General features: G+C 36.1%; 1 protein-coding gene across 5 annotated transcripts in view; it reads left to right on the plus strand.

Moving 5' to 3' along the window:
• The window catches only part of LRCH1 (leucine rich repeats and calponin homology domain containing 1), a 121,214-nt gene that overhangs the window by 68,266 nt on the left and 27,155 nt on the right, over window positions 1–25,793 (plus strand). For 3 of the 5 annotated variants that reach the window (XR_016461850.1, XM_090131712.1, XM_031615669.2), the window contains exons 7-16: window positions 2,372–2,456; window positions 3,678–3,783; window positions 5,245–5,357; window positions 8,768–8,835; window positions 9,850–9,936; window positions 11,919–12,008; window positions 12,112–12,148; window positions 14,133–14,246; window positions 16,249–16,296; window positions 16,971–17,043. Coding sequence is in view for 3 of the 5 variants with exons in the window: in XM_090131712.1 (XP_089987838.1) it covers window positions 2,372–2,456; window positions 3,678–3,783; window positions 5,245–5,357; window positions 8,768–8,835; window positions 9,850–9,936; window positions 11,919–12,008; window positions 12,112–12,148; window positions 14,133–14,246; window positions 16,249–16,296; window positions 16,971–17,043 (821 nt within the window). In the remaining 2 variants the exon portion in view is untranslated. Of the gene's footprint in view, window positions 1–2,371; window positions 2,457–3,677; window positions 3,784–5,244; window positions 5,358–8,767; window positions 8,836–9,849; window positions 9,937–11,918; window positions 12,009–12,111; window positions 12,149–14,132; window positions 14,247–16,248; window positions 16,297–16,970; window positions 17,044–22,064; window positions 22,170–25,793 lie in introns of all 5 variants that reach the window. The other 2 variants (XM_090131732.1, XR_016461851.1) reach the window with 2 other exon arrangements.

Genomic DNA, 25,793 nt, shown 5'->3' on the forward strand with positions numbered 1-25,793 from the left:
CCTTTCCCCCTTATATCTACCCACCCACCCTGCCCCAAGAAAGAACATCTGAAGGCTCGCATCCAGATGGCTATTGAATGTCTCCAATCTTTTTGAGTTTACTGATAACAGATAATTGGAGATTAAGCTGAATCAGATACCTTCTTCATGTGAAGATTGTTAAAATACTTTCAAAATCGCTGTGTTAATCTGAATTTAGGTTTACAACATTCAGAATTGCAAATGAGAAGGAAGTAAAGGAAAAAAAATAGTTAACTGAGCGTATTCATATATTGGTGTACTTTAAAATGAGCAGAGGTCATATTAGGCAATAATAAAAATCCTGAAGAGATAGCAGTTGCAATTATTATAATCATTTTCTGAAAATATTAAATTTCAAAATCTATTTTAAAGCCTCAAAAGGAGGTTTCTATGTTAATTACTCCAAACTCCAGGGAGTTAACAGTTCGTTTTTAATGCATCGATGGTTACTTTTAAATTAGTTGACTCCAGTTTGAGTTCAGCTAGTTTAGTTTTCTGTGACATGGCTAAATTACTTCAGTCAGAATCCTGTGCTACTTGGCTAATAGCTAAATATTTTTTTTCCACTGCACAGACAAAAGCAACAACCTTTAGGATGGATTATTCTGTTGTTTTCATTAATCCTTAAGCTAATGAACCATTCCATCATCTTACTTTACTACTAGCAGACTGCAGATGTGTAGTTTGTATCCATACTGAGCTAGTTTGTGGGTCCTGATAAAATGCATTTAGAGTCCTGAGGGAATTAGATGATGTAGTCACTGAGCCATTCTCAATGATATTTGAAAAGTCATGGCAATCAGGTGAACAGCTGAAGTCCCTGGTGGTGACTGGAAGAAAGGCAACACCGCATTCATTTCTAAGAAGGGAAAAAGGATGACCCTGGGAACTACAGACCTGCCAGTCTCACCTCTGCCTGGAAAGATCATGGAGTAGGTCCTCCTGGAAGCTGTACTAAGGCACATGAAAGGCAGGGAGGTGATATGGGAGAACAGTATGGCTTCACCAAGGGTAAATTCTGCTTGATCAACCTAGAGGCTTTTTACAGTGGTGTCACTGCATCAGTGGACAAGGGTGGAGCCATTGATATTATCTATCTCAACTTCAGTTCAGGCCTTTGAAATGGCACCCCACAACATTCAGCTCTCCAAATTGGAAATATGTGGATTTGATGGGTGGACTATTTGATGGACAAAGAACTGGCTGCAGGATCAAGTCCAGAGAGTGGCAGTCAATTGTGAATGTCTGGATGGAGATCAGTGATGAGTAGTGTCCTATAGGAGTCTGTGCTGGGACTAATACTCTTTAATGTCTTCATCAGTGACATTGACAGTGGGGCTGAGTGCACACTCAACAAATTTGATGACACCAAGCTATGTGATGCAGTCAGTGCACCAGAGGGATGAGACATCATCCAGAGGGATCTGGAGAGCCTTGAGCAGTGAGCCCAGGTGAACTTCATGAGGTTCAAGAAAGCCAATTGCAAGATCTTGCACCTGGCTCAAGGCATCCCCTGCTACTAATACAAAACAGGGAAAGAAAGGATTAAGTGCAGCCCTGCCAAAAAAGACCTGGGGGTACTGGTAGATGGTTAGCTGGATGTGAGGCAGTCATATGCTTTCACAGCCCAGAAGGCCAACCGTGTCTTGGACTGCATCCAAAGCAGTGTGGCCAACAGGGTGAGGGAGGTGATCCTGCCCCTCTGCTCTGCACTGTGAGACCTCACCTGGAGTACTGCATCCAAATGTGGAGCCCTCAGCACAGGAGGGACACGGATCTGTTGGAGTGTGTCCAGAGGAGGGCCACAAAAATGATCCAAGGGATGGAACACCTCTTCTTCAAGGACAGGCTGAGAGAGCTGAGGCTGTTCAGCCTGGAGAAGGATCTGAGTTGACCTGAGTGCGGCTTCAGTATCTAAAGGGGAGCTACAGGAAAGAAGGGGACAGACTCTTTAGCAGGATCTGTGATGTTAGAACAAGAGGAAATGGCTTCAAGCTTAAAGAGGGCAGATTTAGGTTGAACGTAAGGAAAAAGTCTTTTAAAGTGAGGGTGGTGAGGCAGCAGAACAGGTTGCCCAGTGATGTGGCTGATACCCCATCCCTGGAGTCTTTCAGGGTGAGGCTGGATCAGGCCCTGGGCAAACTGATGTATTGGTGGTGGTCCCCTGTTCACTGTAGGGGAATTGGACTAGATGTCCTTCAGAGGTCCCTTCCAACTCTAAGGGTTCTATGATTCTATGATTTCTTCACTGACATTGATAGTTGTTACAATTTTTCTCTAAGTGAAAATGGGACAGAATTCTAACTGTACATGCTGTGATAGCTTTCTATTGTTTTCTGTTCAAATCTAGCATTGATGACCTCTACCCAAGTAAAAAGGACTCGGATTCAGGTGTTGGTAGTGACAATGGTGATAAGCGTTTGTCAGCAACAGAGGTAAGTTGCCCCTTTCTCCACACTCTTATTTCTTAATATGTATAGCTACATTTTTAGCTATGAAAACTGCAACCACAACCATGGCATGAATTTCTCACTCATAAAACTTTAAAACAAAGATGAAAGAAGACTGGGATTTTTTTTCCAGTTTTGTATCCACGTTTTTGGGAGATAGCAGTGAGATACTTGATCACAAATTACTAACACCAATAGAGAAAATTCAATACAATTTTCAGCCAGTTTTAAGTGATAATATAGAAAATAGAATCCAAACCAGAAAGCTGTCTACTCTTTCCAACCAAATAAATGTTATACAAATATTATACATCTGTCTCCTTCTTACTAGTTTCCTCTCTGACTTCTGAATTTTTCATGTGGGAGATTAACTCAATTTCGTATGCTCAGTCCTGATATGTTCTGTGGTGTTGTGGTTATGGGAGTTTTCTGGAGAGCAGGAGCTTCATAATCTTTGCACATCTTCATGTGCATCTATGCTGTGTGTTTCCATGCTCTGGCAGTTAGGCAGTGCTAGAAATAAGCCTTCAGAATTTTTCTTGAGCTATTTTGTGTGAGTGGGCAAAGAAAAATGTTGGCTTCCTGAGAGTAGTGTTGTACTGAGTAGTTACAGCTACAGTTACACATTTCCTAGAATTTCTTTCTGAGGCTCTACCCAGGAATTAGTGCTCCGTTCAGCTGAGAAGTCTTTTCTTAGGTATTCAAATGAGCAGTTAGTTAGACTTCATAGATAATTATAAATAAATAAGTAACTGGTATTTCAGTAACAATCTTTCTGAAATGTAACTAAAAGAATTTGTGGTCTGACTTAATGGGTATAAAAGAATAGGTTTCTTCCTACTTAAAAAACAAAAAAGGAAGCAATAATTTTCATGTGTTTTTCTCTTCCTTTGAGGAAAAGTCTGTTCTTTTGACACTCGTTTGGAAAGAATCAAGCTTAGATACTGAATTTGCAATTACTGCCAAAGCAAATAGAAAATGAATCCAGTTATACTCTGTTAAATACAGAAACACGTATAAACACAGTGGTTGCCAATTATTTGGGCAAGTCTTTACATAACTGTACGAACATGCAGTCCATTCAAAGAGGCTTACAAACTGTTCTGCCGTTATTACAGTTCCTGAAGTTGTTAGCTTTTTAGTGAAAGCATGTATTTTTATCAATCTTGGATTTAATGTGAAACTATTGTTTCTCTGACTTCTTAGCCATCTGATGAAGATACTATCAGCTTTAATGTTCCAATGTCAGACATTGTGGAAGAAGATCAGGTTGTAAAAGAAGATTCAGGTCATCATGCTAACTCAAGAAAAGGTTGGAATGTCAAAACTGTGGAGGTTAAAAACAGGAAATTTCTGTTGATAACTGTATAAGACTGTAAATGGAGTCTGAAAATGTCACAGCACAGCGAGTAATGATTAGTTTTTCAGTCTAAAAACATGAACTTTAACTTAGAACCATCGTGCTTTTCACTGGAATATTCAGTGTTTGATTTTGCTCTGGATAAATAACTTAAGTTGATTTTTCTTGCTGATATTATAATCATTCAGTAAGGATTTTTACCATTAATTTCTTTGTAGTAAATGCCTTCTTATCCAAGAGGCTTTCAGGTATGCCTATGCAGTCATTTAAAACAGAAAAAGGTCTTACAGCAGTTTTAAACTATACTGAATTGAGTATAGTAATTTTCTGTGTTGGTTTCAATGAACTTCTTGCACCTTGTCTCAAGAGTTAATAAATTCTGTTTCTCACTAAGGGGAAAAAAGTGAGAGTCAGTCTGGTCTAGAGGGAGGCATCCCCGCCCATAGCAGGGGGTTGGAATTAGATGATCTTAAAACTCCCTTCCAACTCAAATCATTCTATGATTTTAAAACACGCTTCCAAGTCAGTAATCTCAATGTCTAATAACTTTGTCAGATGCCAGCTCAGGTTCTGAATTAGCAGTGTATAAAAGTGGAGTGACAGTGTGTGTAGTTCCATCTATATTTTACTGAAGTTACACCTTCGTTAATGTTATCTACGTACTGATAAAAGATGATTCCTTATGATCTGCACATACTAGTGATAAATTGCAGGATAATATCAGTGAGCTGGAAACCACATAAATAGGAAACCAGCATTTCATGAATGTTTCATGCCAGATTAAATGAATTTCAGTTGAGATTCTCATCAGAATGTAGTAATATGCAACTGATACAGTAAGACTTGCATCCTGCAGTGTTTATCACCCCATCAGAGAGCATAAGAGATCAAACCGTTTCAAGCAGGAGAATTAAAGATGTATATAGTCCTAGAAACAGTGTAGTTAAACAGTAGATTTGTCTTGTTTGCAAGGCTGAATCATTCTGACCGAGTTCTGCTGAGAGTTTTGGATGTTTGTTACAGCATCATAACTTCTAAGTTGCATAAAAAACTGCTAGTCAGTGGCTGAGACATTACTGTCTTGAAATAATTCTGTAGCTTTCCAACTGTGCTCTTGTACCAGTACTGGCAAGGCTTTTTTCATGTAGTTAAAAACTGATCAGTCAGTGCTTGTTGTGCTGTTTTTGATCTACAGCTGTATTGAGCCAAGGATATTGATTTATTCAAACTTTGCAATGAATTGACATCTCTCCCTTGAATGGAATGGTCTGCACTTTTTTGAGGTTTTTAAATATGGTTTGAACTTAAACTTGAATTCATTTGGTTTTGAGCTCATAATTTTAGTGTTCTCGTGAGTAGCAAATTTTCAGCTGAACTGGAAATAATTTTGTCGTCTTTTATTGTTGTTTTCAGTGGAATTCCATCAGGGATCTTCTCACTTGATTGTCAATGATAAATCAAGAGAGACGGGAATGCGGCTTGATGAATCAGATGCTCTTACTACAGAATTTATGAGCTACATTAAGGCAAGTGTGTGTTCAGTTCTTAGTGGCAGAAAATATTTTCACTGCTATCCTAAGTACAGAGCAATCAGGAGTGAGGGACTGCAGACATTTTAATATATAAAACCCACAGTTAATATTCGTTGTCATAAAAGATGCAGAATGCAAAAATAGATTTAAAATTATAATTGATGTAGTACAAAGCTAAAATAAGATCCATAGAAATGAACAGTGAATCAGTAGTGATTACCACTGTGTGGTAACTCAAAAAGTACACTTTATTATGTAGCAAGAACTGCCTAATAATGTTTTTATTTTTAAAAACATAATTAGATAAACTGAGTTTTGAAAGATTCTAATGAAGTTTCAAGTGAGTACTTTTTATCCTGACATTTATTTGCTGGATATTTTTGCTAGTTATGTTGTAATGCAAAAAGATATTTAAGAAAGTAGTGTTTGTAGCGTTCCTGTGGAAGTGAGATCTCTACTGGATTCATAGATCAAAAAAGATTTTTTAATATATATATTTTTGGACCAGTTTTCTCCTTTTGTGGATAGTTTTGAGGAATATGAAGAGGCTCTGTACTATCTTTGTGTTGTATCCCTTACTGAAAAATATGTGCTGAGAGGTAATACTTGGAAAGAGAAAACTTACTACCTTTCAGCTTCTTGGAAATAGGAAAAAAAAACAGACTGGTGGTTCTGAAAAAAAACAAAACAAACAAACAAAAAAAAACCCTCAATTTCTGCAACTTTTATTTTTTCTAGCAACAAAACTTCACAGATCCTGTTTTGCTGTTTCTAGCCTCTGTGTTGATAGCCTCCTCTGTTAGTTATCAGGAAACTTTATTTACTCAGTGCATGCATGTTGCTTGTTATTTCTGTTACTTACAAGTACAGATCTGAACTCTACAGTATTTAAGGTCACAAGTGATTTATTGCCTAAAACTTCACTGACTGTAAGAATTATTTATGCTGAATGTTTAGGACATAATGAGTTACCTTTTATTGACTTGTTCTTTAGAGATTTCTTTACTAAAAACTTGCTGTAAAAAGGTTAACACATTGTAGGTTTCCTGCATACAGATTTTCAACAAATGTACACATTTGAGGTGAATGAACTAGACAGAAGGGGATTAGAATGTTTTCGTCTTCCCCTGACAAAGGTAGAAGTACAGACATCTGAAGTTGACAGCTTATATTCTGTATGTGCTTGTTATTTGCTGCTTCTTGTCCATTCATCATCTTGATTTTTCCTTAGCAAATACTATTCCCTTGGAAATAACCTCTGTCATGTAATAAAACAGTATTATATGAAATAATGTGTAGTGTACAGTGGTTCAGTAAAAGAAGTTACTGTATTGAATGGCAGTATGGCAATATTGCCAGAGCAAGCTCTTGGATTTTTCTATTATCTTCTTAATATTATGGCAGTTGAGAGCAGTAGTTGATGACTTGAACAGATAAGTGCATCTTTCTTTTTTTTTTTTTCCTGAGAGTATTTTGAACCCTGGGCATTTTCCGTTTGCAGATTTGAGTCAACTGTATTCTTTGGTTTATATTTATTCATGTACTAGCATGCATTTTGAGACTTCTGAAACTGAGTTTCTGGTTAATAAAAAAATAACAAAGCAAATGATATCCTGGTCTCCATCAGAAGGGGGTGGCCAGCAGGGGCAGGGAAGTGATTGTCCCTCTCTACTCTGCTCTTGTGAGTCCCCATCTGGAGTACTCTGTCCATGTCTGGAGCACTCAGAACAAGAAAGAGAGGAAGCTGTTGGAGAGAGTCTAGAGGAGGGCCGCGAAGACGATCAGAGGGCTGGAGCACCTCCCCTATGAAGACAGGCTGAGGGAGCTGGGCTTGTTCAGCCTGGAGAAAAGAAGGCTGTGGGATGACCTCACTGCAGCCTTTCAGTACCTAAAGGGAGCCTACAAACAGGAGAGGATTCAACTCTTTGAAAGGGTTGACAACTGCAGTATGAGGGGAAATGGTTTTAAGTTGAGGGAGGGAAGATTTAGGTTGGATGTCAGGGGGAAGTTCTTTACAGAGATTGTAGTGAGGTGCTGGAACAGGCTGCCCAGAGAGGCTGTGGATGCCCCATCCCTGGAGGTGTTCAAGGCCAGGTTGGATGGGGCCCTGGGCAGCCTGGTCTAGTATTAAATGGGGAGGTTGGTGGCCCTGCCTGTGGCAGGGAGGCTGGAGCTTTATGATCTTTGAGGTCCCTTCCAACCCTGGCCATTCTGTGGTTCTGTGATTTTGTGAATACGTTAAATCAATACCAGAGGCAGTGGAGAAAAGTTTAGGCTTGGTAAATCTGTAGTTTTCATAAGTTATTCCTAATTTGTAAGGCAGTTTCTATTTATACAAATATGCCAGAGGCTGAGATTTGCCTTCTAGAACAATTGCTGGTTTTTTTTAATGTGTCCTTCTTATGGGAAAAATCATATGATTCATTTCTGCGTTAGTAACTTGAAAAAAAATGTGAAGAATGGCTTTATTTGTTCTACTAAGGATTGTTACTGGAAAATGTGTCATCCTTGGGGAATTTAAAGGAGCTGGTATGCCCCTCAGTGACACATCTGGCAGAATTGGATAGTGTTTATTGGTACAGGGTGATGCGACAGATGTGCCAAGCCCATGACACAAAAAAAGGATAGGCTTGTTTTCTGCTGTTTATTCTCTACTACTATAACTATACTTCCACTCAGAGAGCTTCTGTCTTTAGTGACAGCTGAATTACTTCAGTAATTCATCCAAGAAAGAAATTTTCAAAGTTTCATTCTTCTTAAGATTGTAAATGAAAGCGTAAGTAAGGGACTTCAATTTTCTAATACGTAGCATTTTACATTATGGATAGAATGGAGGCTGTGATTTATTCCTACACTGAATCCCAAATAACAGGCCAACTGATTTGAACTGTAGCATGTCAGTTTTGTTTTGATTTTATTTTTTAAACAGAGCTTTTAAAATTATCAAGTAGGAATCCTATTAATAGGTATGGATTAAATACATAATTGTTAGTTTCTCTATTTGGAATTTCCTTGCTCTGTAAATGTAGCTGTATGTGGGAGGAGAGCAAATAAGATGAGAGCTAGAGTCGTGCTGAATTGAACCATTGTTGGCGTACACGAGAAGGGCACAAATGAAATCTGGGACATAGAATGAAGAATTCTCATGCTACTTGACTTTCTTTTTACAGTTAAAGGAGGGTAAGGGCTGTTGACCTCAATAAAATCTCAACAATGAAAATAAGATCATGTAATGAGTATCTTAAAAGGGGATAGAGTGAGACGTGAAGCAGAAGTGTTGGATTGCTTCCACTAGCCACCCTAAACTGTTAAATAAAATAGGTCAGTGCTGAGTCTGAAAGGAAAACTTATCTGCTTGCTTAATTGCAAAGTTCAATTCTTAATATCACTTTGTCTGCTTACAGAGCAGAGCAGCAGAGTGTGATGAATTACTGAGAATTGAAGAGGACGCACAATGGCAAACAGAAGAAATGTAAGTATTGCTTTGTCTGTAAGTAATTAACTGTATCATTTCATTAGACAACCAAAACTGGTGTTTTCTTCTCAGTTAATAATTTTGTAGACTTAAAAGCATTCAGCAGTGCAGCTTTCTGTGTGTGAATGTGGTGTGTTATATGTTATTGATTAATAAAGTGGGTCTTAGCTTGCAACTAATGTATGTGTGCTAATAAAGCTGTAATTTGGCATCTTTTAGCCAATGTAGAGCCCAGGTTTTTAAATCAGGTATTTTGATATGTAGTCTGCGTATACTGTTATTTATAAAAATTAAAATTAACTCGTAAAACCTAATGCACAGGATTTCTTTTCAAAATCTTTTTTTTTTTAACCCTGAAACAATCAATAATTCATAGGTATTAGCTCAAGTGCAGTGTAAGTAAACATCAGTCAGTGATGAGTGTTCATAAGAAAAACAGATCTGGCATGACAATGCACTGTGAAGCTCTCACTTCAGAACAGTGGATTAGAAATAAAAATTGAAAGGAGGGAAAAATAAGCATGTTCCAAAAGAACCTTGTTGGCAGAACTATCAGATGATTTTTTTAAAAAATTAAAAAAAAACCAAACAACAGGAACAACAGCCAAATCTTGAAAAGCAAAAGAAAGCATGCTGTGGTCCATTAAAAAGAATCGTCACATTTTGTAATAATATATGTGGTGAATGTAGTTAGTAGGGGTCAGCTTTTGAAGTTGGTCTGCTTAATGGATATGCAGAGATCTTAGTTTCTGAGTTCATCACGTTTGTTTATGTATGTGTATTAGTTTGGGAAGTTTTGTTAAAGGCAAAGTGCTGTTTTTTTTTTTTTTCTGAAGACACTCTTTGCATAAATTCAGCACTCATTAGTTTGCACAGAGGCTATTTTTACCTTCCCTCTGTATTTGTTGCATGCTTAGTTAGAAGGTAGAGTTCACAAATTGAAATTGAGATAACCCCTGATAATTGCTGTTTTACCTCTTTTTTTTTGAATGCTTTTGTTTTCTATTATAGAATAAATATGTCAGAAGAACAAACTATTGATATAGCAATGATAGAACAACTAAGAGAAGCAGTAGATTTGTTACAAGATCCCAACAGGTATGCTAAAAATAGCAGGTGTCTTATGTACTTACAACTTCTGTTGAGTTTCCTGTAGAATAGTCATATCTCTTTTAGTCTGTACAAACTCCACTTCTTGTTAATGCTTGAGGCATTGTGTTGGAATTGGGGAAGGTTTTCTGATGTGTTTCATCCCATCTTTCTGGGATGCATAAAGATACTTGAAGCAGTGATGAAGTTTTGGTAGTCTCCCTCTGAGTTCAAAAAGAGAAAAAGGAAGAGGCTACTAGTGAAGGTATTTCTCCTGGCTATAGAAGGCAAGGCTGTCTGATTTATATACATCTTTTAAGTGGCTGAAGTCAGGTGAAATTACTCTGGGTCTGTGAATAAACAAAGGATTAAATATATAAAAGAAAAACAAAAAGAAGCTTGAGAGAACTGAGTGTTGCAGGTACTTCTGTCCCTGTGCTTGCTACTGCTTTTTGTTGTGTAATCCCTTTCAAAAATTAAGCTCATTTTAAAACTATGAAGCTAATTTTTCATCATTACTTATATGAGGTAGCTTTTCTAGAGCTTTAATTCTCTGAACAATGGACACCTCCTTATCATACCCAGTCTAAAATGTCCTTGTTTCTCCTTCCTTGGACAGTTCATGTAGCCATTTCTTCTTATGACTACACTGTTCTGTAGCTTAAAAGTCTATTTTGATATTGCTTTTTCACTTAGCATATCTTTCTGCTTTTTAGGACTGAAGTTCACTCCTGTTATTTTTTCTGGCAAAGGAACTATCTGGCTTTATTTTGAATCATACAGAGAATACTTGAATTATTGAATTGAGTACTAAATAGTTAACAAAAAAAAATCATGAGGAGCAGTCCTGTGGTTTCTGTGAGATAAAATTCTGTTGCTTCTGTAACTCATCTGTAACTTATTAGTTTGCAGGAGAAGTGTGCAGATAAGATTGAAAAATAGTCTGGTTTGAAAGAAAGAGACAGTAAAAAATCTCTTAGCCTTACAAAATTTGTTGCTTTGTTGTTTGTCAGATAATGCCTTGACATTTCCTACATTTTTTTTGCTTATGAAATTTCAAAAGGCAATGAAATACAGACAGACTCCATTTCTCCATGCACGTTCAGTTGTGCTTTCAATAGCACAATAGTATATGAAATGTGGCTTTTAAAGATGACTGTAAATATGTCATGCATGTATTTATTTTTGCTTTGTCGAGTGCTAAATAGGCCATTCAAATGTCTGTTTGTTTTATGCTAACAAACACACTTGTCCAGCATGACACTCCTGGGTGTCAAGCACATATCAAATGAAGCTTGATTTTGCATTCTGTTGTGGATGCCTCATCATTGCTTGCAGCAATAGGCTGAAGCAGTAGGTGATGCTGAAGCATACCTTGCACACACTGATTAGAGCTCTATATAGAATATATCAATTTGTGTTATTTCCATTTACAAACATGACTAATTTGTGAAATAGGACCACAATGACTTGACAATTTAATGTTTTGCACGTCTTCTGTGCACATTAACAGCAATTCAGTTCAGGAATGGAAAAGGATTTCAGGCTCAATCTGTTCCAGTATTTTCTTCCTTTGCTCTCTTTCCTGTATTCATTGCTTTATTTCAAATTGTTGGCTACTGGGAGCTTGTTGCTGGTCTGCTTTATTTTCACGCATTGTAAATTAAATTTAGATATTTAACCAGGGTTTTGGATCTTGTTAAAATATGGAATGCTAGAATTTGAATGTAGATGTCTTCAATGTTATGTATAATGACATGACTGTTAATAGTAAACAGGTCCCTTTGTTTTTCATTGCTCAGAGTGGTGCTTTGGAGATGTTAATGTTGGTTTGACCAAGGTGGTGACACTTTTATAAGAAATAAAATAGAGTAGGTTAATAACACGACTAAAAATATTTTATATATATCCATTTGTTTGAAACTGAATACTGAACATAATGATTACCAACGCTATACCCCAGTGCAATGTTTTTATTTCAAACCTTACAGATTAAGCATGGATATTTCAGAAAGCAGTGATGTGAATCTGTATCCCATGGAACCAGCAACAGCTTTAGAATTTCAGGAATCTACAGTAAAGTGTGTTTATCTACCTTTTTTTTTTAAAAAAAAAATGCATTTGTTAGAATCTTGAGTTTCTACAAAATAAATTACATATTCACATTTGTTTCTTTATACATAGCAGTCAAATGCAGATGGAGATGTCCTCCCTTGGTCAGGTATGTTAATGAACATATTATAAGATATTTGAGGGGTAAGATAGGAAATGAGCCAATAATTTCATCCATTTTTAATCTACCAAGTAAGCAAAGGAAAGCTATGGTAGACTGGAGGACACAACTAGTTCTTCAAAATTTTAATGCAGTTGTTATTTATATATGTGTCTGTGTGTGTATAGAGAGAAACTATATATTTATATATATTTATATATATAATACATGTGTATGTATAGACATATACACACACACACACACACACACACACAAAAATACTTTATTTTCTGGGTTTATCAGTTACTTCTGCATGTTATTTTTTTCCTTTTTTTCCACTCAGTTTGTAGAAAGACAGTCATCTTTCCATACAGCCATCTTTTTCATGTATTGTGTTGGCTATGAGAATCAGTTGCTACTGTTCGTAGCTCAGCTATGTGTATTCTTGTACTCTTCCAGTATCCTTATTCTAGTGTAAGGAAACAGTATTCATTAAGGATAACTCCAAAATATTTTGTAAATGAATGATTAATCTTTTCCTAATGCGCTGTCACCATAGTTATGGAAGGAGTATATGAAGTATGATTTGGAATTTATAGTATGTTATGTATTTGAAATGTTTCTTGACTGGTGAATTAGTATTCTTTATAGAATACAATAGTTCAGTTGGAAGGGACCTAGAAATATCATCTAGTCAAAGTGCCTATTTTTTTGAGGCTAACCAAAAGTTAAAGCGTATGAATGAAGCATTGTCCAAATGTCTATTGACTGTGGCCAAGCGTGGGACATCAACTGCCTCTCTTGGAAGCCAGTTCCAGTTTTTGATGATTCTCATAGTAAATAATTTTTTCTAACATCCAGTCTGAAGCTCCCTAGCACAGTTTTGTGCTGTTCCATGGCTCCTGCCATAGGTTCACAAGAACAGAGCCTGGCACCTTCTCTCCACTTCCCCTCCTCAGGAAGCTGCACAGTGCAAGGAGATCACTTCTTGACCTTCTATTCTCCAGACTGGACAACGTGTCCTCAATTCCTTCTCATAGGACAAACCCTCTAGATCTTTACCAGCTTTGTCACCTTCCTCCAGAAGCTCTCAAGAATCTTAGCATCCTTCCCATATTACAGAGCCCACTTGGCTTCCAGGGCACACTGGTGGCTCAAGGTGAGCCTGTTGTTGCCAGCAATCCCAGATCCTTTCTGCAGGGCTGCATTCCAGCCATATGTCTCCCAGTCTGTACCTGTGTCTAACATTGCTCTGTCCCACGTGCAGAAACTGGCATTTACCTTTGTTGAACTGCATGGCATTGATGATTGTCCAATGGTCTGATCCATCTAAATCTCTCTGCAAGGCCTCGTATCCCACCTGGGAGACAACAGCACCTCCCAGTACAGCGTCACTGGTCATCTTGATGAGGATGCATTCCAGTCCCGCATCCAGATCATTGGTAAAAACATTGAACAGGAATGGCCCTAGGATTGAGCCCTGGAAAACACCACTAGTGACTGTCTGCTAGCCAGTTGTAGCCCTCCACTTACTATAACCCTCTGAGCCATTTCATTGCCTAGTGTAGCATGAACCTCTTTATCTCAAAGTTGGACAACGTGTCCAGAAAGACGTGCTGTGAGGAGTGGTATCAAAAGCCTTGGTGAAATATACTACATCTGCTGCCTTCCCTTTGTTCACCTAACAGGTGATCTTATGGAAGGAGATCAAATTACCAAGGCAGGACTTCCCCTTTATGAGCCCATGTTGAGTATGCCTCATAATAGCTTTGTTCTTTAAATCCTTTCAATATCCTCCAAGTAGTTTATTTAGATTTACATAATGACCAGTCTTTTAGCACTGGAACTGCAATTATGTAGTGTCTGCTTACTTTTGAGTTTGCTTTTCATCACAGTACTTGTCAGAAATACTTCTGGTGTAAAAATGTTATGTAAAAAAAGATACAATTCTGTTCCCAGTGATTCACAATCTAAAGAGTAATATATCTTTCAGAAAGAAAATGCTGAAGAGGAACTAGAATTTCAGAGGAGGAGGGAATTAATTATGGAGAAAGCCAAGAATGAAATGAGAACATGTGAACAGGGTGAAAAATGGTCATTGAATCAGGTACGTAGGTGTCTAGATCCAATAAATATGGAAACATTTGGAATGAGTCACTGTCTTCTATTCACTGGTAGGGAAGTTTAAACTTTTTTATTTATGTTTTTCCCTTACCTGAATGTAAATGGGCTGTTAATTAAGACCTATTAAGAAAAAGGCTGAAATTGATGTATTTTCTTCTAATAAACATGATTGGCAAAAAAAGTATTGTCAGAGTTGGATCTTCAATGACCTGTTTTCTCTTCCCCCCCTTAATCCAAATACTGCAGCTCACATGGTTAAAGTTTTTTATGCAGCAATGAATTTAACATGCTTTGTATTACAAAGAAAACTCTGTGTGTTGAGATGATACTTCTAAACTATCAAAAATATTGTAAGTTTTGTATTTCAGTGATCCAGAAAGGAAGAACTGTGAAAAATTCAAGCTTAAATATTTCAGTCATACTTCCTTACCTCAGGACTTACCTGTTTGTGAACATTCTTGCAAGAGAATTCTGAGAACAAAATGACCTAAAGTTCTGCCTGCATTCATAATACTTTAGTATACAGTGTATCATATGCAGACATAGACCAACTGGTATATCTTGAAGGTTTTCAAATATCATTACTAGCAAATACTCTTGTGATCTCTTTGTGACTTAATTTTATCTTTGTTTTTTTCCTTATAAAAGAAAGAAAAAAGTGTGGTTTGTATCTCCATGCTTTGCTTGTATTGTTGTATGTAGGAGTTAACATACTTTATTTGGGATTGATTCTTAACTGCGTTGCTAATATGTTACGCAAAAAGTTCATTTGATGTCCGAATGCACAACATGCACATTCTGTATTTTAATGAATCTGTTCAACAAGAATGCTACTGATTCATTTTTAAGAACCTTTTAAATGAGAAAATTTCCTAAAAACTTGTAGAGGGCCTAATCTAGTCCTATATGCAGGTGGAAGCACAAGGTATGTTACATTCAATGGAAATGTGTCTTGCAGGAGTGAATTTAATCATTCTGCATACAGTAAGCACTTGTAGTTTTCAAGTTAAATGTAAATTTGGAGTTCTGACTGGTGACTTGCATGTTGTGAGAGAGTTTTGACCTGCAGTGTAGATTTAACTAGCTTGTCTGTCACAAGGCAATTCCTGAGCATAGAAGTGCTTAAACATGCTAATCTCCAAGTAGAAAGAGCAGGGATGAGATTACAGAAATTTCCTTCTATTAATTATAGGTAATAGAGTGGTTGAGGTAAGATTGTAAAAGAATTTGGTAGCTGAGGATCATATTTTATTTTTCAGGCTAACGTAGTGTCCAGGAAATTTATCAAAATGTGTGTGTAATCTTCCTTCTCATCTTTGTAACTTTCAGAAAATTGAGTGCTGGGACCAATATTTTGAGGGCTGTATTTTTAATCTCCACTTTTTCTCCATTAAAAAATTTGCCCTAATGAAAGGGTTTTGAATGGATTTATAAGTTGATAAGTTGTGACTTATACAGAATTAACAATTGTTTGATATTCTATTGACATGATTTCCGTGTTTCCAGTTTAGCTATAGCAAAAATGGTAAGAAAAGTTATATTATATGGCAATTACAAAAGGAATTGCTTGCAGAATGCTTCTCTCTTCAAACCTATATTTAAAATCTTTACTCCCCAATTAAACTCTTGGTAACAGTTAAAATCTGTGAAACAATGTTAGATAATGCACTTGAATGAACAAAGATTCAAGTCTTACAAATGCACTTATGAATCAGTTGAGAGACTGCAGATAAGAAATTAAAGACAAATTTGTGCAAATTTGAATTTTTAAATGGTATTTCAGTTAGCCTAGCATCAAAGTATATATCAATCCTGAAGATTGTTGTGGTAAAAAAAAACAAACAATACAATGCTGAAAAATGTAAAGATGAAAAGTATTGAATATTAATGAGTATCTGACTGTCATGATTAGAATACTGTATGACTGTGTATGACCAATACATTTGCTGAAAAGATCTTTTTTTTCTTTCTGTCCAATCATGCAGAATGATGTAATTGTTTGGAATACAAGTGGCCAACCCTCTCACAATGAGGTAAGATGATAGTGCATTTTGTTTGTCTTCAGTACGTGGATGGTCAGTAGGCTCTTTATGGAATCTTCCTATTTTCTGTGCAAAACCAGTGTTTCTTCCTCTACTTTACACTGTGTATGAGCACCTCACAAACTCATGAGGACCCAGTGTTGGTGACTGTACTCCCATAGATTCCATTCTCATGAATTGTTTTTTAAATAGGATTTGTTTTCTGGAGTTTGGTTATAAGACTTTTCCTTTGTTATCCTTGTATAACCATCATGGTTCTTCTGTGAGGTCTATGATTAATTTCCACCTTTCTGCATTTTAGGCAGAATTCAGTGTTGTAGGGAAAATAGTTACGCAGAATGGTAACTCTGATTCAGTGAAAGAAACACATCTAGGAAAAATTTGTTTTTGTTTTGTTCTTCTAAATATACTATGCCACAGAAGTGTATGTTGAATGGAACCAAATGGTTTTGAGGGAGAAAACTGAGAAACAATCACATTTATTTGTAGCTAGGGCCAATATGCTACAGACTTCAGTCAGAAAGTTCAGCTTCTTTTCCATTAAAGGAGTGGTATTGAATAATACTGAGAGATTGTTAGAGGTTCAAGGTTATGTGATCAGAATGTGGTGAAATAGTTTCCCTGTTATATTCTAAACACTGATCTTATGTTCTTAAATTATACAGAACAAAGATAAAAGCCCAACGCTGTCTCCTACTACAAACAACACAATCCCTTTTGGCCTGAAGCCACGATCAGGTACTGTAGGAAAGAATATCAATCAATTTTTGTACTTTTTCACATTCTTGCTGTTAATAGATATTTGTATTTTCATTTTCTCTCACAATTCAGTGATGAAAACACTTTCTGTATTCTGAAGGCTAGAACACTGTCTATATGTTTCACTTGAGATCAAATTTGTAATAACTGTTTAATGCATTTTATGTGCATCAGTTTTTACCCCTCACTCATAAATCAGGTGTTTTGTTAATTATATATATACACACATTTAAAAATAAGCACATACAAATACACATTTCATACATGTATTAGTGTACAGGATGATAATATGTTGGTAAATAATATGTGAATAATCAGACTTGTTTAGAAAATGCTTATGCATAAGTCTCAGTAGTTATAATTGTGTAAGGAGTAGTGGTTTGAGGAAGATGAGAAGTTTTCTTCAGCCTGCAATTGAGTTTAACTAATTTGCAATGTGCCAAATCTGTATTACCATCATTAACATGCAGCAGTTTATTAGTGGGGAGGGAAAAAAGTAGGAGAAAGTCAACAAAATAAACTGTATGTACTCAATGTATTTGAGGGCTTCCTTTAAAAGCAGGATAAGTTACAGGTAAACTCTGTTCTTATCTTCTCTGAGCTAAGGTGGTCGGTATTGATTGTCAGTGCTGTTAAGTCACATCACCTCTAAAGAACAACCTTAATATTTTAAGTATGCTTCAGCATTCGGTGGCTGTAATTCTGTTTTCTCACATTCACCACAAATGCTTTTAGTCAAATGCTGGTAAACCACTACAAGCTTGTAGCTTCCATAACAAAATATCGTGGCAATAATGGCGGCAGTTTCATATTTGAATGTTCTTTAGGAAATTGTACCCATAGATTTGTTTTTAAGAAGGTTTGCGGAGCAAAGAAAGTGTTATCAAACAAACCTTGTTTCATAAAGAAAGCATTTTAAATTTCCTGCATTGTTATGATATAAAAGTTGGGCAGATCTGTTCATTTCAATTTTATAGTTTGTTGCTAAACTCTGACTCTATTCTTTTTGTTCCTGATGCTTCAGAAGAATTATTGTTTCTTAACATACGAAGTATGGATTAAATGATGAGCAAATGGGACCTTTCAGGACTTGAAAAAATATTATTTGAGTAATATTGTTCAGTCCAGTGGCAACTGCTAGGACAGAGACATGAAAAGGCAATGTCAGAATACAGACTTTCATAGGAGGTAGCCTGTGCTCTGCTGAACTGCCAGTGAAATCTGCTGCCAGGAACTGGAAGTAGTATTGAAGGAGTAGAATGTAAGACTGTGATTTTGTATTCAAGTTACTTTAACACACGTTTCCTAGTCTTGATGTGTCAGTTGTCTCAAGACATTCTATATCCAATGACTGTAATACATAAAGGGAAAAATACACTTTCCAGAAATAGCATAGCTAATCTTTCTTAGAGAGTTTCCAGAAGGACTGGATTGCAGGGATTACAGTGTCCTGCAACATTCCTACAAGACTAGTGATGGGAGACCCAGACTTGCACAACTCCTCCAGTTTCCCCATGTATATTGAAATAGTGTAAGCTCATTGAATACTAATATCAATTGGTTATAATCTGCTGTTTTGCTGCTTTGTACCAATACAAATTTATATATTTGAATCACTGATATGCCAATACTATAATGTTGTTTGGTCACAGCTGTGGGATATAGAAAACCCATTTATCTGAATTTGTTTTCCTTTCCATTATCGTACACAACAGAATCACCAACTGAGAGCCATTTCTGCAGTCTTGTACCTCACTGCATGCAGTTTCAGTGATGATGCCTTAGATTTATACTGTGGTAAGGCAGTTGAATTTGATAATAGTAAAATTTGAAGTCCAACATCAGATAAAACAGCATATATTAGCTATGTAACACAGTGTAGCAAAATAAAACCTTGCAATGGAGTAGGGATACTGCATATTGTTTCCTCCCATCTTGGTGCCATGTAATCATAGTAGAAATAGTATTTAAATTTGTTTTGCCAGCACCTAAGAAAAAACAGATGAGTTTGTAGCTCAAGATACTGGCGTATTTGTGAATCCTGCGCATTTTTCCTGCCAGTTTGCCACAACTAGTTCCTTCACTGTCATTCTTTTACAGCTTTTTGTACAAGTCTTGTGTGAGTTTGAACCATTCTCTCACTGTCTTAATTTGTGCTTCTTAACTATATACTGCTTCAGTGCCCCAAAGCTGAGCTATCTGGTCTAGAGGTCCAGCAGTTCTGTGATCCAGAAAAGTTTTTCAGCTTAGTGTATAGTTTATTTTGATAGCTTTTTCATTCAAGTTCTTCATTACCTTAGAGGAAAATTTAGTAGAGCTCATTGGAAACAGTTTTTCCATGAAAATGTATGCAAACACGCTTTTCTGAAATTGGAGAGCTTATTTTCAGTTTGTTTTCATCTGTTTTTAATGAAAATTTGCTTTCTATTTGATTTTCTTCCCCTCACTGTTTCTTAATGACTTGAGTTACGTCTCTTCCAAATCTGAAAGTAAAACATTCTAGACTTCTGGTAATGCTTAAAGTAAATAAATAAATAAAAATAGAATCACACACACAAAGTAAAGTCACCACTGTGGCTTAAGCTTCTGTGTTAGTATGTGCTATGCTAGTACATTCTGGCATGTTTACAGGACTGAAGATCTTTCATTTTAAAGCTAGCCAAACTATTGGGGAAATTCATAGCTGATGGTTGACTTGGTATCCAAAGAAAATGTTTTGAAAGATAATAGTGTTTGACGTATTGATGGATTCTTTTTAAGGATTGGTTGTTTACACAGAAAGTAATAAGATCTTAAAAAAAAAAAAAAAATTGATTATTTTATCCTTATAAATATTTTATGGTGAATGGGCTTCTCAAATTCATGTTCAGTTGAAAGCCTTAAAAATGGTTCTTGAAAGGAATGAATAATTATAAGTTCAATTAGAACCACAGTTTTGTTCTTGGGATGTGCTTTTGCTCTGAAATGGAGCCACTCGAAATAGCTACTAAACTTAAATCTTCTGCACTTGATTCATGAATTAATTAAAATATCAAGTGATACCAGTTGTAGAAACTGAGTTTTGCAAAGTCCTTGTTGCGATCATTAAAATGAGATATAAACATCTTGCTCCTAATCCATTATCTGTGTACTTTGGAAAATCATGTGAGCCCTAGTTGCCAGTATAATTAAAGGCTGTTTATTATTTTCCATAAATCAGTGTTCTGTTACCTCATGTTGAATTCTGCTTGGAGTTTGAGTGGAGTTGTGTTTATTCAGGTTTGGCTGACCCATTGTCTCTATAGTCAGAAGCAATGAAGAGGCTTTTAAAAAGTGCATTTCTGAAGAGAGAGAACTCTTGAACAGGTATATGTGGAGGAAAGCCTAAGGTGATGTTTTATACAACATTGTCTGAATTATCATCTTGTTAATGCAGGTTCCAGAATTTTGAGAGAAGGTGAAAGTATGCAATTAAGTTCCCTATTGCTAATTTGGAATGATAGAAATTGAGAACTGGGCTTTACCTTGGACTTTCTTCTGTTACAAGTTTTTGCAGTTTTTTTTTTTATCTATCTAGTGGTTTTCAGTTGATTCAGGCTTGCAGGTTTGCATTCGGAGCAGAGGTAGTATGTGATCTCCAGTTTAGTTTGAGGAGAATAGATGTGACTTGTGTTTGCAGTTAAATAGATGAAACATGGAAGTACGTACACAGAAAAGCAAGAAGTGGAAGGAACTCATTTTGGTGGCAGTAATGGTAAAGAACTGGGATCAGATACAGGAAAAACTCTTTAAGGAGTGACATCTTTGTGAAGGGTAAGGAAGGTGAGATGTAAATTACATGATGAATGGTTACGAGCCGGTAGAAAGCTTTGAAAGGATGAATGGTGTGGTGAAGATAAACAGGGATGAGATATTTTAAGCATGTCAGTGTCCATTTCTGAAACACCATAGAGTGGAGATTTGAGGAAAGCTTTTCCACAATCACACTAGGAGATAAGCGTAAAGTAAGATGTGGTAGGGAAAGAATGAAAAGTTCCACTGGAGGATTTGAGGGAAAAACAGGGAGATGTTGTCATGACTAGAAGGAAGACAGAAGGCAGAAAGGATGGAGAGGCTGTGTTGTTGCAGCCTCTCTGGACAGATGAAGTCTGGTGTGCTGTAGCGAGTCCAGTTGAATTATCAGTGATTTTGAGCTTGTTATAATGCTGTATGCAGAGCAGGTTTGCCAAGGTTTGTGGTACAGGCTCTGGATCGTCCTTTGGAGGTGTTGCACATCTCTACTCTTGTCCTTGGAAAGTCTGCCAATGTTGCTAAGGACCAGAACTTTCCTAGGGCCTGTTGTAAATTTGGTCTTAACGTAGTGGGAATTAGCAAGAAATATAAGTAATGCTGCATAATCTATGAAGTGATTTAAAGCAAAAGGGAAACATCTCTACTGCATGTTCTTACAGGACATATTTCAACAGGACAAGAATTCAGGGGATTAAATGAGAATTCAGTGTAGTTGCTAACTATTGAGATTAGCTGGGAAGTTGGTGTAACAATATATTTATATTTACATATACGTTTAACAGTTGCAAAAATAACTAAATTCTTCTTTTCCAAACTACTTAATTTTGAATGTTGAAACTTCACAGAGATGCATTTACCGTTTGATTCACAGGCTCAAGGTTTTGTCAGACTATAACAGAAAATCTATGGGTACTTTTTCTTAAAACGTGATTGTAAGCAATTTCTGTGAAATGCTGTGGTTACAATGATCTTGTTAAGCTTAACAGCTTTAACTGCACATATAATGTCTGATTTGCAAGTACTAACATATAACCTTTCGTTCTTTTTATTCTGCACCACCTTTCTTTCATTCTTTTCTTCAAAAATTACGCATTTTGTATTAATCACCTTTGAATTGCATCTTCATTGCCATACAACCCTAATGCCATATATGAAATGCTGCTGCCTGCCCTCTTCCCCCACCCCGGTCCTTGCACCACCATGGACTGGCTGTCACTCCCCTCCAGCAGACCCATCCCTCAGTCTTCCTCCTGTCTCCTTCAACACACTTACACAGGCACAAACATGGGACAGCTTTAGCTACAGTATACCATCTGAAGGAGACAGTGACAATGGTAGGTGTTCCATACATAATTTACTTATTTTTATGCTTTCAGAAAACTCAGTATGTGGCAAATGTCCCATGTGGCTAAGGATGAAAGCTAGTACTCTTAAGCAAATGTTTATAACACCAAATGCCTCAGGGGACGCATGTTAACTTTCTGTAAAATATGTAGTATTAGAAGGAAATGAGTGGAGAGTGTCACTGTTTTCAAGTCTGGCAAACCAACTTTTCCTGTGATACCCATTCCCTGAGCTATTTCCAATACAGGTATATTTACTACTTCTATTTTCAAGAGTTTATAAAAGTTGCATTCAAGCAGCAATTAATTTTGCTGCTGTCTTTTCTGCATTTATGACTTTTTAAGTAAAAGCTGACTTAAAAATATCTAGTTCCCATCTGCAGTTGTTGATGCAGGTGTATAACTAACTTAATTAGAGAAGGAATCCAAGAAGAAACAAAGCTGAAAGAGTCAGAAAAGCAAGAGATCACTGACATCCATCCAACAGAAACCTAGTCAGGATGGAATCTCCAGCTGTTTGTTACTAAAGATAAACAAGGGTATTGCTGCAGTAAATGATTTCTAGCAATAAGCATTTTTTCCCCAGTTTAGAAAAGAAATCTCTCGATTCTTCTTTGTAATATTGTCTCTTCAGGCATATTACACCTTTTAAGCTGTATTATTCCCTCCTTATGAACTGCTTTTAATTCAGAAATAGCTTTCTTGAGTTACTTTTCTGTTTAATAAGTAAATCTTAGATTTCTTTTTTTCAGAATGCTTTGTTTTTCAGGAAATAAACAATATTTGCCCTGTGCTAACCCAATACTTCTAACTACTCAAATTCTTTGTTCTGTAATTACTACTGCTAACTTCAGTTTTGGTGTCACATGCAGAAGTCTGTGATTGGAAATAAAATTCTATAAACATTAAGCTTCTAAACTTCATTTTGTTGTTTACATACTTAGTTTTTGCAAGAAAAATCCTATATCAATAATATACTTTCATCAGTTAGGAAGCTTTGACAATACTACAAATGATGCAGTTTTAAAAACTGGTTAAGAGATGAAGAATTGTATTAGTGGAGCTTTTGTTATAAGCAAATTAAGGGCACACAGATGGATAATTGTGCTGGAAAGCCATTTTTGAAGTAAATTTTAACAAGATAACAATCTCCATCTTTTAAATTCAGATTATCTTTTCTTGGTGTTGTTTAGGTTTATTATGGAAAATTAATGTGTTACACCTCTTCAAGATTATATATATCTGTATATATGCTAAAGAATTTTCTGTCATGGAAGGCTGGCAGTGGCTAAGGACTTGGTAACATGAAGGGTTTTCTCTTCATGGCTTGCATGTTGTGTAGTCATTTTACATTTGCAGAATATGGTGTTATAATATATCCCAGTGTAATCTGAGCTTTTACACTCACTTTTACTTCTGTATGTTGACATAAGCTACTATAAATTCCAGTTGTCCTTTACCAATTTCTATCAGTTTATGATTCAGTCTTAATCTTGGTGATAGATTTTGGTGAAGAGTTCAGTAAATAGTATCACCTATGTTAATCTAGATTTGTTATTGTTTTACTCTTCAGATGATGTGAGCAGTATAGATTACTTTGTGCATATATGTTTAGGGGAGGTACATATCTTGTGTTATCCAAATCTGAAGACAAATGCAATTATTAGTGTTTATTACCTTTGGCAGTTGCAACAGAAAACTGTTTCTACAATCTTTCATATTATTTTAAAATCAGGACAGTTGCCTTTCTATTTAGAGTTTTTCAAAGGCTGTTTATTATCTTGGGTGTATCTTACTCTGCTAGGAAGTAAAACGAAGCAGAAATCATTCTACAGCACTGAGGTTAATTGGCACAGCATGATTCAAATCCATACCAAAACAAACACTTTCACTTTCCAAAACAGGATGGCTTCATTCAGTTTACTTTTGGTACCTTTGCCTGCAAAGGATATTCCCAACTGTTCCAAGACAACATGTAGGAGAGAGCTGGGATTGCACAGACCAAAACTGTGCCAGGAAGCAATAACTTAATGGCATTGAATGTTCATAGGCCAGTACTCAGATCCGTTCACCACTGCTGTGCAGCTTGGTAGTATAGATCATAGAATCATAGAATGGCTTGGGTTGAAAGGGACCTCAAGGATCATCAAGCTCCAAACCCCCCTGCTGCAGGCAGGGCTGCCAATTTCCGTATCTAATACTAGATGTATATAGTGTAACATATATTATATAATGTAATACTAGATGTAGCCTTTGATATAGAAATGTCATCACAGTAGCATCTTAATACTTTACTGAATGTAATTCTGTGGTGTAGTTTCTGGCTACTGATCTGTAGTGGAGGAGGAGGAGTGCAGAATTTCTGGCAGATCATAAAGTGTGCAACAGGCAGGTCTCATAAGACCACTATCCATAACACAGGGGCATTTCTAATCTAGCAAATAACTAGTATAATAACTTCACTAATAATTTGGTCTGAATAAAACAAGCAAAAATGTATCTGATTGTAACCTTTCAGCTTTACTTCAGCTTTTCCTGTCACTAGTCTAACCCTTCTTGTCAAATATATTAGTAGAGGCAGGTTAAATCGTTTAGGTGCTTTTCTGATGGGTAATGTTGTCAGCTAAGTACTTAGGACACTCAATCCTTGATGAGCTTTAAGTGCATTAAGTAAATATACTTACATGCATTGCAAAGAAGTACAAAAATGAAAATTTTCACAAGGAAATTTCTCCTTTACTGTAATATACAAAATACATCATGTTTATTAACCATTGAGCTCGTTGAAACTACATAATATATAACTTGGTAACTACTGAACTATGTATTCAGAAAGCAAAAATTCTGTTTTACTATCTAAAAGAGGAAGAAATAGACCCTCAGGTGTGTTGTGATGTGTGGGCTCCCCTTGCTGGAAAACATGTGTAATGCAGAGAAGCAAGCAATACTTCAGAATGCCAAAACCTCCTATATTAGAGTACTTTTTTTTTTTTTTAATTCAGTAAGTAGCTGAAACTTTTATAACTAATACTTTCGAGGTTTTTTTTTTTTAACTATAAATTAGTTAATCTTATTTCATTTTATTCATAAACTTCTTCTAATTGCAGTTTCCCATAGCCAGGAGATTAGCCTTCAGTTTTCCTCTTAGTGCATTCATGAGTAGTATTGAATAACTAAGGTTTATATTTGCATTTCATTAACAGATGTTTGTAGTCTGAAATCTGAACTATGTTTGGAATATTCATACTGATTTAGCAAAGGCCTGAACAAAGGACAGCTAGAGCCAAACTAAATGAAGACCATATTAAAACTACATTTGACCTTCAAAATTGGACATAAATATTAAATGATGCTTTAATAGAGAATCTGACATGCTGCTGTTGCTACTGAAACTGCAGTGGTATTCAAATACCTTTTAAATATGGTATTACTCTTTGAGCATTTGTTTAAGTATTTAATATGTGGGAAAAAGAATGTTTAGAGTTGTGTAGTGGACTATTTCTAACATGAAATCTTTACTTAAAATTACTGCTTTTTTATGAATGTGGCAATAAATTTTTTTATTATAGAAGTCTTCTATAAATTGTTACAGATTTCCTAATCCAGAAAAATAAA

This window comes from Phasianus colchicus, chromosome 1 (genome assembly GCF_987193195.1).
Source record: "Phasianus colchicus chromosome 1, bPhaCol1.hap1.1, whole genome shotgun sequence".
Taxonomy (NCBI): domain Eukaryota; kingdom Metazoa; phylum Chordata; class Aves; order Galliformes; family Phasianidae; genus Phasianus; species Phasianus colchicus.